Here is a 13,345-nt window from a genome sequence, read left to right on the forward strand (position 1 = left end):
CACACCTGGCTAATTTTTGTATTTTTAGCAGAAAGGGGGTTTCACCATGTTGGCCAGGCTGGTCTTGAACTCCTGACCTCAAGTGATCCACCCACCTCGGCCTCCCAAAGTGCTGGGATTACAGGTGTGAGCCACCGCACCTGGCTATATTTTTTTTAAATTAAGAAAATAAAAATTTAAAACAGACATCAGTCACTGGATGTAGGGCCCACCCTTATCTAGTGTGACTTCACCTTAACTTGATCACATCTGCAAAGACACTAGTTCCAAATAAGGCCACATGCACAGGTAGGGGCTGGGGAGAAGAGGACCTGAATGTCTCTGTTTGGGGACGCCATTCAATCCACTTTAGATGGGACCGGGGGGCTCCGGGCCAGCAGGACCCTAACTAGCTCTCCCCTCGCACCCCAGGACTTCCAGCCACTGCGCTATTTGGATGGTGTCCCCAGCTCCTTCCAGTTCTTCCTGCCCCTGGGCTCTGGGGGGGCCCTGCACCTGCCTGCCTCCTCCTTCCTTACCCCTCCCAAGGACAAGTGCCTCTCGCCAGACCTGCCCCTGCCCAAGCAGCTGGTGTGTCGCTGGGCCAAGGTGAGTGGGGGCCAGGAAGAGTAGTGTGGAGTCCGGGGCAGGTCACCCCGCATGGGCTCAGAACCCTTCCCGGCCCCCACAGTGTAACCAGCTCTTTGAGCTCCTGCAAGACCTGGTGGACCACGTCAACGACTACCATGTCAAGCCCGAGAAGGACGCGGGGTACTGCTGCCACTGGGAGGGCTGTGCCCGCCATGGCCGAGGCTTCAACGCCAGGTGAGGTGGGGTAGAGAGGGGTAGAGGGAGGACTGGGGTGTCCAGTGAGCTGAGCCACACTCCCTGCCCTCCCTGGAGCAGGTACAAGATGCTCATCCACATCCGCACACACACCAACGAGAAACCGCACCGCTGCCCGACCTGCAGCAAGAGCTTCTCCCGCCTGGAGAACCTGAAGATCCACAACCGGTCGCACACAGGTAAGAGGCCGGGGCCGGGCGGCTCAGCCCGTGAAAGGGGCGCTCAGCTGAGACTGGCTGGGCAGGTCCCCAGGGGGAGGGGACTGTAAGTCGGGCCCAGACCTCAGAGATGAGGGTTGATCTCATCACCCAGGGGTCCCTTTTCCAATGCAGTTTGCTGGGGGAAGCGTCCCCTGAGGGTCAGACCCCCACCCAGCACCTGCTCTTGGAGCACCAGTGCCATTTCCTGGGTCCCGTGGGTATCATCTGACTAATGCCACCTCTGTGATCACAGAGGCCTGGTCGGCTTCACTCCTCACTACAGCCCAGGCCCACAGCAGGACACCTCTGGCTGTCGGAGCCACAGATGTAATTTTACATTTCCTAATCGCTGCATAAAAACAGCAAGGCCACGGGCGGTGGCTCACGCCTGTAATCCCAGCACTTTGGGAGGCTGAGGTGAGGAGATCAAGACCATCCTGGCTAACACGGTGAAACCCCATCTCTACTAAAAATACAAAAAATTAGCCGGGTGTGGTGGCGGGCGCCTGTAGTCCCAGCTACTCGGGAGGCTGAGGCAGGAGAATGGTGTGAACCCGGGAGGCGGAGCTTGCTGTGAGCCGAGATCGAACCACTGCACTCCAGCCTGGGCAACAGAGCAAGACTCCGTCTCAAAAAAACAAAAACAAAACAAAACAAAAAAATGCAACAAGAAATGGGTAAAATTAATTGTAATATGTATTAAATGTAATTAATTAAATGTAATATGACCCCATACATCCAACGTGTTATCAACTCGGTATTAAAGACAAATCGGTGAGATATTGAAGTTCTTCATTTCATGACAAAGCCTCAAGGAGCTGATGTGTATCTTTTTTCCTGGTGTTTATTTCACCCTGGCAGCACATCTCCAGGTGGAGAGCCATGTATCAGGAGGTCAGTTGCTGCATGTGGCCCCCTGCTCTGGCCAGGGCCAGAAGATGCCTGGTGAACCTTGAGCCATTTGTTGAGTGAGGGCAGTGGTATCCAGGCAGCATTCCCACACGCTGGGTGCCTTGAGCCAGGATGTGATCTCCAAGGCCATGGTTTCTTTTTTTTTTCTTGAAACAGACTCACTCTGTCACCCAGGCTGGAGTGCAGTGGCACGATCTCGGCTCACTGCAACCTCCACCTCCCGAGTTCAAGTGATTCTCCTGCCTCAGCCTCCCAGGTAGCTGGGATTACAGGCATCCACCACCACACCCAGCTAGTTTTCGTATTTTTAGTAGAGATGGGGTTTCACCATGTTGGCCCGGCTGGTCTGGAACTCCTGGCCTCAAGTGATCTGCCTGCCTTGGCTTCCCAAAGTGCTGAAATTACAAGCATGAACCACTGGGCCTGGCCTCCAAGGCCATGTTCTGCTGCTGAAAGGCACACCCTCACAGAGGGTGCAGGGCGAGGCCAGTCAGAGGTGGAGTCAACCAGCCTGGCTTTTCAGAAAGCCTCTGTGCCCTACCTGGGGCCAGATCTCATGCCATGTGCCGGGGATGCCCCCTGCCCCCAGAATTGGGGTGTCCGTGCTCCCAGGGGGTGCTTGGCCTGGAGGATGTTGAGTACATGGGGTGAGACCCAGGAAGGGGAGAGACCCCTCACGGCAGCACTGCACTGCACCACCCTGCAGGTGAGAAGCCCTACGTCTGCCCCTACGAGGGCTGCAACAAGCGCTATTCCAACTCCAGTGACCGCTTTAAGCACACGCGCACCCACTACGTGGACAAGCCCTACTACTGCAAGATGCCTGGCTGCCACAAGCGCTACACGGACCCCAGCTCACTGCGCAAGCACATCAAGGCCCACGGCCACTTCGTGTCCCACGAGCAGCAAGAGCTCCTGCAGCTGCGCCCACCCCCCAAGCCGCCACTGCCCGCCCCCGACGGCGGCCCCTATGTCAGTGGGGCCCAGATCATCATCCCCAACCCAGCTGCCCTCTTTGGAGGCCCTGGTCTTCCCGGCCTGCCCCTACCCCTGGCCCCCGGCCCCCTCGACCTCAGTGCCCTGGCCTGTGGCAATGGTGGGGGCAGTGGGGGTGGGGGGGGCATGGGCCCTGGGCTGCCAGGCCCCGTCCTGCCTCTCAATCTGGCCAAGAACCCGCTGCTGCCCTCGCCCTTTGGGGCTGGCGGACTGGGCTTGCCTGTGGTCTCCCTCCTCGCTGGCGCCGCTGGTGGCAAGGCCGAGGGGGAGAAGGGGCGTGGGTCGGTGCCCACCAGGGCCCTGGGCATGGAGGGCCGCAAGACGCCCCTCGAAAGGACGGAGAGCAGCTGCTCCCGGCCAAGCCCCGATGGACTCCCCCTGCTGCCAGGCACTGTGCTGGACCTGTCCACGGGCGTCAACTCGGCCGCCAGCAGCCCAGAGGCGCTGGCCCCTGGCTGGGTGGTCATCCCGCCGGGCTCGGTGCTGCTCAAACCGGCTGTGGTGAACTGAGCCCACCCTGCAGACAGCTGTGGTGGCCCCGCCGGCAGCTCCGGCACTGCCCCCGACGAACGGAAACTCTTCTGTGAAATAGCAATAATGTCCTACTGCCCGGGCAGCCCCAGCCCAGCCCACCGGGGAGCAAGGATGGTGCTAGGTCATTTATGGCTGGCCTCCCAGCCCCCAGGTGGGGACCTGGCCTGTCATGCAGGGAGAGCTGTGCTCCTGGGTGCTGAAGCCTCGCTCCTCTCTGTTCCCTACCACCCGGCCCTCAGCTTCTACGGGGCTTTCCCCTGCCCGACCTCCTCTTTCCCTCTCCCACCCTGGCACCTCCCTCACCTAGTAACCACCCAGGGCAAGTCGCCCTCTCCCAGCAAAGGGGGCGGGTGGGGTGGTATCTGCCCTCCCTGCTGGCACCAGGCTCTCCCTTCCTGAGGGGAGCCCCCAGGGAGGCCTGCCCTTCCCTCCTCGGCTCACCCAGCCCCTGCCTTGGGGGCTCCTTAGACCCCTTTCCCTCTGACCCTGCCTCCAGAGGGAAAGCAAGACAGATGCAGGCCCCTGCAAAGCCCCAGGCAGAAGCACGCCCCCCAGGACAAGGCGCCTCCCACTAGTTAGAAGGGAGACCCGCTCCGCAGCTGCCCTCCTCACCCTAGGCCAGGCCGACAGCACCAGACGGGATAGCTGGTCACTCCACCCCTGTACCCCGGGGCCTCTTCCTCTACCTTTTGGGGCACCCTGGGAGCATGGGAAACAGGTCTGAGGGCCCCTGAGCCGTCAAGGGGAGGTGCCAGGCCAGCTGTGGTGCCAGGACACTGAATGGCCTGGGCCCTGGCTCAGGGAGCATGTGGGGCTAGGCCCAGCACCCTGTCTTCCTCCTTCCACCCCCGCTGGGCCTGGCCTGGGCAGCGCCCCTGCAGAGGCCTTCGGGTCCTTGGTTCTGTACCAGGAAGGAGAGGCTAGCTGGGGACGACTGACCACAGGCTGGGACACAGCTTCTGGTCTGGGGACTCCCAAGTGACAGCATGCAGGGGAGGGGGCTCCCAGTCAGCACTGTCGGGAGCTTTCTGGAGGCTGTGGACTGAAGGCCTGAGGGAAGCAGTGGCTGGTGGAGGGCGCCGACCCGCACGTAACACATTGCTTCCTCTGGCTTTTCCCTGCTGGGCTGCTTTCTCAGAGGCACTTCCCCACCGCTAACACCCAGCGCCCCCCCCCCCCGTTCTGTGCCACTCAGAGGGACCCTGAGAGGCCAGAACCACTTAAGGGTGTTGGAGGGCCTTGTGCCCTAGTCCCATCCCAGGATGCCCTGGGAGATGGATGCAGCCATGCGACCCGCCATCTGGGGCCTTTCCCTGCTCCCTCCCGCCTGGCAGCCGGGAGTTCTGGTTTCTAGGCCTGCCCTATCACCAGGCCTCGGAGCGGCCAGGCCCTTCCATCTCCCCATCTGTAGAACGAGGCAACTGCCCGGACAGCCTTGGGGTCCTTAGTGACCCTGCAGTTCCTCTGGCAGCTCTGCTGACCCCACCCTCTCCTGGACTGCCCTTCTGTCCCAGAGGGGTCACCCTGACCCGGCCCACCTTGCCACTGGGCTTCGGACTCCAGCCCGGACAGGACCCAGCCACACTGGCTCTGCCCCTCGAAGGGGCTATGAGCAAGGTAGGAGGGAGCTGGTCTCCTTTCGTTGGGCCCCACCCAGGCCCTGAGCACCCCCACCCCTGTGAGGGCCCCAGGCCTTAAGTCCCTGGTGGGGTCATGGGTTTTCGACTTGAGCAAAGCGGAGGAACAGGGCACTGGAAGGCTGACGAGCTCAGCATGCGACTCCGTGACGGACCAGGCTCGGCAGGGCTGGTGTACTTTTTGTGGTTGTCATTGGTTTGTTGTTGCACATTCCAGGATGTCAGTATTTTAACAGGTTCTAAGTGCCTTTCTATTGTAGCTTATGTTTTTCCTCCTCTTGGCTCCATTGCTGTTAGCATAGAGTTTTAAAAAAGAGATAAGCTAATGACTATAACAATATATTCCTCCATGGGAGAGGAGGTTTATAAAGAAACAATAAAAGTGAGTTGCAAAGATGGCTTGTGTGTCGTGGATGTGCCAGGAACCTGGCCCTGACATGCGGCCACCACTGCCCTGAGCCCCTGCAGGCCTGATCCCGGCTTTAAACCCTGCAGGTTCCCCTCCCTCTCAGGCTGCCGCTGAGAGCAGGAACTGGAAGCCTGGGAAGGAGGTAGGTGCTGAGGGCGCACAGGTGACAGGAGCTGAGGGAAGATTCCAGGCAGAGCATCCCAGGGTTCAGGTTGTCAGCCCACTACTGCCTGCTGTGGCTTTGGTGAGTGGCGGGCAAAGGCCCGTCTTCGCCCAGCCGCATTCTGGGGTATCGTGCCCAGATTACTGAGGTGCTAGGTTCAAACCTGCCCCAGAGACAGGGTGGCTGCCGACAGAGCTCTTGGGGCAGAGACGCCATGAGAGGGAGCCTAACGCTGGCTAGGGCGCTGTGGAAGCAGGAGCGGCTGCATCCTGTACGTGACAGGACTCAGCTGGGACCCACTGGCTGGCTGCCCGCCAACCTCACCCAGCCCGGCCCTTCTGGGCTGTTAAAGGCTGCTGCCTCCCCATCCTCAGTACCCACAGCCCTGCAAGTGGCAGGAGGAGCAACCTGCCTTCTGGAATCTGGACATATGCACACGAGAAATGCAGAAAAGACATTTATTACCAAGCTATAAATTAGAGGTGGTGGGGTGGGTGGGGGGAGCCAAAAAGTCATGTGTGGGGTTTCTGCCTTTTTTCACTGTCCTCCTGGGCCTGGATTTTGAGTTCCTCGTCCAGGCGCTCCTTTGCGCGGACCACCTAGTGGGTCACAGATAATCAGGCCAGGAGGCCAAGCCTCTGCCCCATACCCCTTGCCCACATGGGACAGCCTCTTCCTGTCAGCCCAGGTCCATTTTTTGGAGGGCAGTGGGTGGATACTAATGCTTCCTTCAGCGGCGCCCCAGGGTCAGGGGGCGGTCTGGGGAGACAGAGCTGAGCTGCAGGGGCCCAGCGCATGCTGTGACCTCTGTGAGCTAAAAGCTGTTTCTAGCACCCCACCGGCTGGGCTCCTGCTCCTTCCAAGTCCCAGCTGCTGGGAGGGCGGGCTGCTGTCTGGGGTGACACAGACTGAGTGGCTGGACCCCTCAGAGCTGAAGCAGTCAGAGGGGTGGCAGTTCACGGGGACTCTGAGGCTCGGGCACCATGGGAAGGCCCGGCAGTTTTCTGTGCCAAGCCCTTGGCCAGCTCCCCCGACTGGGAATCGAGCCCCAGGTGAGGAGAGGGGGTCCCATGACTGACTTCCTCCCAGAATCAAAGACCACTCACCTTTGACTGCAGGTAGAAAGAGCCACCCACGGATTTGTCATTCACCTTAAATAAGTGTTCATAGTTCTGCAAAGGAGAGGGGACGGGTGAGAGGGCTGCAGACTGCAGGCGAGAGACGCTGGGCAGGCTATGTGGGGCCACATCAGAGAGGCAACAGGGCTCCTCTCCACCCTGTGTGCCACATGCAGCTGTTGTGGCCACTGAGGGGCAGAGATGAAGACGGGTACCCTGGAGGGCGACTCGGCTGCTACCGGCCAGGCACTCTGTCTCTACAACTGTCCTGCCTCAGGCCTAAAACTTCACCGGTAACAGTGGCTCCCGCAACTTGGAGTCCGAGCTGGGTATGACTGCAGCCTCCACATCGGACCTCCTTGGCCAGGCCTCCCTTCACTCTTCCCGCCCTGGCAGCCTCTCCCCTTCAAACTTCGGGCGGCCCAGTGGCCTCACCTTCTGGACCTCCTCGGGGCTCAGCTTGGACACGTTGAGAATCTGCTGTGCCTCCTGGAGGCTGAGGCCGGAGAGGTTGGAAGCGGCTGCAGACCGGTGTCCAGCGCGTCCTCGGGCATCAGCTGCGGCCCGGCTGGCTGTGTGGACATGTGGGTGATCACTCAGTCCTCAGCAGCCCAGACTTCACCCTGGGCCTTCCAAGTTGGTGGCTCACCTCTGCCACCGGCACAGGATGAGAGACACAGGGACGGGTGGCTAGGAGCTGCCTCTTCTCCAGGAGTGGTTTCTTTTTTAGGGGGTAGAGGCTGGGAAAGTGAGGACTGACATGCCTCACTGGAGGATAAGGGCAGGGTCTGACCACTAAAACTGGCTCCTGGTCCCCAACCTAGACCATGAGATGACCCTGTCCCCCAACCGCCATATCCCAGGAGCACAGCAAATTGGGGAGCTTTAGGCTATGATGGGGACTGTACAGTGGAGCTGTGGGCATGAGAGGGCTCTGCAGCAGCCCAGCTGCCCACCTGTCACCTAGACCACCAAAGCCACTGCCTTGGGTGACCTGTTCCCTTTCAGTGACCCCAGAAACTAGAATCAGGAGCTGCTAAACTTTTCCTAAAGGCTCAGAGAGTAGCTATTTTAGGCTTTGTGGACTAATGAGCCTGCACTGGAACCATTCAACTCTGCCTTGAAAGCAGCCTGTCAGCCGGGCACAATGGCTCACTCCTGTAATCCCAGCACTTTGGGAGGCCGAGGCGGGCAGATCACGAGGTCAAGAGATCGAGACCATCCTGGCCAACATGGTGAAACCCTGTCTCTACTAAAAACACAAAAATTAGCTGGGTGTGGTGGCACATGCCTGTAGTCTCAGCTACTCGGGAGGCTGAGGCAGGAGCACTGCTTGAACCCAGGAGGCAGAGGTTGCAGTGAACTGAGATCACACCACTGCACTCCAGCCTGGGCGACAGAGTGAGACTGTCTCAAAAGGAAAAAAAAGGCTGCATGCGGTGGCTCACGCCTGTAATGCCAGCACTTTGGGAGGCTGGATGCTGTTGATAACCAGGTCCCCACTGAAGGATGCCCTGGTCTGGCACCACTCCCCACCATGGGAAGTACCCCAGGCTACCCACACTGCAGAACCAGCAGGTCTGAGGTGCCCATGGCTATGGGGAAAATCTGACCTGGAGAGGAACTCCCAGCCCAAAGGGGAGACAGACCCATGCTTACCTGCAAACTCCTGCCGCAGGGCCCGTGCAAAGGCCCTGCCCACCACCTGCACACCCATCACAATGATCTGCGCCAGGTACTTGGCCTGTGGGTAAATCAGGCACCCACTTAGCAGGCTGCTCCCTGTGGGCCCACAGAAACGGGCCCTGGAAACGGCTGCCAAGGGGCAAGGCTCCTGGAGACCCGAGCTCACGAAGCACAGAGCTGCAGCCCCAGGCCACCCCCTCCAAAGCACCCTGAATGAAAGCTTCCGTGGTGGGTGGCTTACTCACTCACTGGGCAGGCAGTTGGGGGGGGTGAACTTGACAGAGCTCCCAGAGGCAGACTGGCCCCCTATCATCCTTCAGAAAAGGCAGAGAGGAGCAAGGCAAAGTGGCTACAGTCACCAGCAGGAAGAAACACTGTGGTCTGGGACCCAGAACCTGGTAGTATCTCACTCTCGACCCTGGGGCCCACAATCACTCTTCTTGAGTTTCTGAGATCAGGCCCAACCTTTATTTTACCAATGGGGAAACAGATCTGTCCTAATTCTCCCAAGTCTGATGAGTTTAAGTCTGTTCCATTCAATAAAACAAAGTTACTAAGCAAACTTGTTTCCATCTTCAAGGAACTAAAAGCCCACTAGAAGGGTATTTAAACACACTATGGACCAGATGATGAGGGAGAGTCAGGCTCGTTCATTTGTTCAAACATCTGCTGAGAGTCTACTCTGCTCAGCACTTGAGCACAAAGCTACACAGAACCTGGTCCCTGCCCTGAGTCGGAGCACACTGCTGGTCCGGCAGGGAACCCCACTGTCGCACAGCAGGCTGAACATGCTGGAAGGCTGCACATGTGATCCCATGCCCCACGGAGGCCCTGGGGAAGACTCAGTAGGAGGCGACCGGAAGCACAGAGTCGAGAAGAAAAGCTCAAGACTGAGATGGGATTCTGTGACAGGAGGGGATTCCTCCTGGGCTGGGCTTTGCAGGGCAGGTAGAATCATGACGGAAATACTAGGGCTTTCTAGGCAAAAGGACTGGGTTGAGCCAAAACTGGCAGGAGAGAAGGCAGAAGGGAGTTCCTGCAAGCAGCCAACAGCCTACGCTGGCCTGGGAAAGACTGGGAATCTGGCAGATGACAGGGAAAGATGCACAGATCTTACGTGAAACAAAGAGATTATATATAGACAGCATTTACAAAGGACCTTGTGACTGTGAAGCTGTAGACGCGGGGGCGTGGCGCGGGCTGGAGGCGGCTAGGCATAGGTTGAAAGCTCATGCGGCACAGCCGAGTGACTTTCCCTTTCTTCCTAGTGCTTTTCTGTAGATTTCCCTTCAGTCAACAAGTATGAACTGAGCCCGCACACCAGGCACAGCGCCAAAGAGCCAAACACGTTCAATTCACTGTGCCTTGTAATTCTGACAGCTCGGGGGTGGGGGGGCCAGGATTGGTGACTGGCCTGAGGACCCATCAGTGGGTGTGTGGGTGCCTCAGAGGCAGACGGGAAACCCAAGGCTGGCGCTATCAGTCACGGCAGCCACTACGCAGGGTCCCGGGGTCTGAAGGGAGGGCTCCTGGGCAAGCTGACAAGTATCAAGAACCCAACCCAGAGGCCAGAAGGGCTCACTCCAGATTCCAGTGGATTCGACTTCAGAGCTGGCCTTCTTCAGCCTCCGAGGACCTGCTCTTTCCTTAACAGGCGGGATGGAATTACGGGCCATTAGGGGAATGAACAAACACAACTGGGTTAAGATTTCAAAAGTAGGTGGACACTTCGTAACTTCTAGATTTCACAGCAGAAAGCAGAGGCCAGAGAAGACCCTCCCGTGATCACAGCGAGGGGCAGGGCTCTGGCCAGCTGTACCCTCCTGTAATCATGGAGAGGGGCAGGGCTGGGGCTGTACTGCAGGCGAGGGCGGGTCAGGAATGCACCTGCTGACACCTGCGGTCTCACGTGACTTCGCCTCCTTCCTACAGCCCCTCCCGAGTGGAACAGGAGGCTCAGGGATGGGATGCTGGTGCTGTCTGAAGGACAGAGGTGAAAGGCAGAGGGTCCCCTCGGCCTGAAACACAGCTCAGGTCTCAAACTACCCCTCCCACCAACTCGGTCCCTCTGCTGCTATCGCACGGCCTTGCAATCACTTGTTTACTATTCTGCCAAGGCCAATGACTGTTGCAAAATAATGAACGTTAAGAGCGGAGGTCATAACTGGGGAGCTTCCCCAACCACCCCTGCACACTTCAAACCAAAGCGCCGTGATGGCCTGTGGCTTTAGCTGCCTAGAGCTGCAGGGCAGAGGGTGGCTGGACTGCAAAGTTTCAGCAGACTGGACGGCCCATAGAGGCCAGTAAGGTTCCTTGCGGGAGGCATCTCCCAGAAGAGGCAGTGTAGTGGAATGGTTATACCTGCAGGCTTTGAGCTAACCTGTGTGCAAATCCCAGCTGTGTGACCACAGACATGTTCTCAACTCCTTTGACCCTAGTGTGCCTACCTGTAAAATGTGGCCACCAATAAAGCTGTCATATGGATTAAATGAGATAATGCCTTTCAAGTGCCTGGCACAGAGCCTAATGGTACAGTAGATGCTCAATAAACATTGGTTTTCATTCCTTACTGTTTCACAAACTCTGTCAATGACCAGGCACTATGAAGTAACAGAGCTTCTTTCAAAATAGCAGCTCATTTGATATAGGCCCTTTGCTTCCTCAGGGGTGAGAGTGAAGAACACCATACTACATTCCCTCAGGGAGGTGGGAAGGAGCAAGGCAGCAAAATGAGAACCACGTTGACCTGGGACCAGAACCCTAGCTTTGTTTCTCAATAGCTGTGTGCCCCTGGACAAATTACTCAACCTCTCTGAACCTGTTTTTTGTTTCTTTGTTTGTTTTGGGTTTTTTATTATTTATTTTTTTGAGACTGAGTCTCGCTCTGTCACTCAGGCTAGAGTGCAGTGGCTTGATCTCAGTTCACTGCAACCTCCGCCTCCCAGGTTCAAACGATTCTCCTGCCTCACCCTCCCAAGTAACTGGGATTACAGGTGAACACAACCAAGCCTAGCTAATTTTGAATTTTTAGTAGAGATGAGGTTTCACCACGTTGGTCAGGCTGGTCTCAAACTCCTGACCTCAGGTGATCTACCCGCCTCGGCCTCCCAAAGTGCTGGGATAACAGGTGTGAGACACCACGCCCAGCCTTTTTTTTTTTTTTAAGCAGAGTCTAACTCTGTCGTCCAGGCTGGAGTGCAGTGGCGCAATCATGGCTCACTGGCAGCCTCAGCCTCCCAGCCTCAAGAGATTCTCCTGCTTAAGCCTCTGAGTAGCTGGAGCTACTTGTACTCAGCCTCCGAGCACCTGCTCTTTCCTTAACAGGCGGGATGTGATATGGGCCATTAGGGGAATGAACAAACACAGGTGGGTTAGGATTTCACAAGTAGGTGGAAACTTCGTAACTTCTGGAGGCTGGGCACACGCCACCACACTTGGCTAAATTTTTGTACTTTTCTGGAGAGATGGGGTTTCACCATGTTGCCCAGGTATGGTCTTGCACTCTTAGGTTCACATGATCTGCCTGCCTCAGCTTCCCAAAGTGCTGGGATTATAGGCGTGTGCCACTGTGCCCAGCCTACCTCAGTTTTCTTAACTGCGAAATGGAGAGAATAATGCCCTCCTCACAAGAGGACAAAAGGCTCTCAGGAGGCAATGCCGTTAACACCACATGGACGGACAGCGGCAGGCCCAGAACTAGGCGGTGCAGCCACACCCCTCATCCACCTATCCAGTACCCCAACGTCCCCTGAGCTTCCAGCATGGGTCAGGCTGCATTCAGAGCTCATTCACAGGGAGCAGATCTCTGCCAGCTGTGGCTACCATGGGTGACCAAACCAACCACTGCCTGAGGCCCCTCCCAGAGGCCCCAAACATCCCATAGTCCACTGACTGACACTTGGGCCTGAGGGTCCCAGGTGAGACGACCCAGCTGACTTGGCATGCAACTTCAGGCCACGCAGCTGTCAGAGAGCAGCAGTTAGAAGCACAGGATCCAACCCTAGCACGTGTGGAAGCAGCACATGCACCTCCTTGCTGGGCAGCAACCTGGCCCGAGGCAGGACCAGAGCCCAGCAGCTGGGACCACAGATAGTGCTGTGGGAGGCACTCAGCAATGGGGCTTACACTGACTTGTGTCTGAGATTCCCGTGCAATGCGCCTTTGAGGCCAAGCCCCAGGCTCCGGGTAGATAAGCAGACAGCCTGAGACTCACTCTCTTCTCAAGGACACTCTGGTCACCCAGGGCCCCTGAAAACAGATACGGGCATCACAAGAAGACAGGAGAAAGGTCAGGACCACAACTGCAGCATGTGCCACGACATTCGGGGCCTGGCCAGTGGCTGGCACAGCAGGTGCCCCCGATGCATCTGAATGAATATGACTGTTGCAGCCTTGCCCAACCTGCTGTCTCATGAACTCCACGTCCCCAGGCAGGGTTTCCAAGCGCCTCCTAACCCTTCTGCAGGAGGGTTCTGGCCATCTCCCAGCACACACACAATTCTCCACTGCCACCTGCAGATTCGGTCCACTCCCCAGCGTGGCATTCGCAGCGCCTGGTCTGGCCTCAACTTCTCACCCTCATCTCTCTCCACGCTGCAACCACACCCTCTGATCCTAGAGCCGCTCTCATACTTCTGTACTCCTCAGGGCCTTTGCTGTTCTGAGTTCCTCCACCTTGAACATCCTCCCTTCTACCCTGATCCTGTCAAAACCCAACATCCCTCAGGACTTAACATCATTCCCCCATCTCTCAGGTGAAATCCTTCCCAGGCTTTCCCACGTATACCTTCCGACAGCATTTTCTTTTTTTTTTTGGAGACAGAGTCTGGCTCTGTGGCCCAGGCTGGAGTGCAGTGGTGCGATCT

General features: G+C 57.6%; 2 protein-coding genes across 3 annotated transcripts in view; one reads left to right on the top strand and one right to left on the bottom strand.

Moving 5' to 3' along the window:
• GLIS2 (GLIS family zinc finger 2) overlaps positions 1-5,500 on the top strand; it is an 8,305-nt gene extending 2,805 nt beyond the window's left edge. Inside the window, exons 3-6 of the mRNA XM_011961316.1 lie at positions 412-588; positions 671-804; positions 886-1,004; positions 2,644-5,500. Coding sequence (XP_011816706.1) covers positions 412-588; positions 671-804; positions 886-1,004; positions 2,644-3,443 — 1,230 coding nt within the window. The 3' untranslated portion in view covers positions 3,444-5,500. The remainder of the gene's footprint in view (positions 1-411; positions 589-670; positions 805-885; positions 1,005-2,643) is intronic.
• A 620-nt stretch (positions 5,501-6,120) lies between these two features.
• LOC105525628 (mitochondrial import inner membrane translocase subunit TIM16) overlaps positions 6,121-13,345 on the bottom strand; it is an 83,682-nt gene continuing 76,457 nt past the window's right edge. For both annotated transcript variants that reach the window (XM_011961314.1, XM_011961315.1), the window contains 4 exons: positions 8,454-8,538; positions 7,230-7,366; positions 6,783-6,848; positions 6,121-6,275 (listed from right to left, as the gene is read on the bottom strand). In XM_011961314.1, coding sequence (XP_011816704.1) covers positions 6,189-6,275; positions 6,783-6,848; positions 7,230-7,366; positions 8,454-8,538 — 375 coding nt within the window. In that variant the 3' untranslated portion in view covers positions 6,121-6,188. The remainder of the gene's footprint in view (positions 6,276-6,782; positions 6,849-7,229; positions 7,367-8,453; positions 8,539-13,345) is intronic.

Source organism: Colobus angolensis, unplaced genomic scaffold (assembly GCF_000951035.1).
Source record: "Colobus angolensis palliatus isolate OR3802 unplaced genomic scaffold, Cang.pa_1.0 Scaffold55, whole genome shotgun sequence".
NCBI lineage: Eukaryota > Metazoa > Chordata > Mammalia > Primates > Cercopithecidae > Colobus > Colobus angolensis.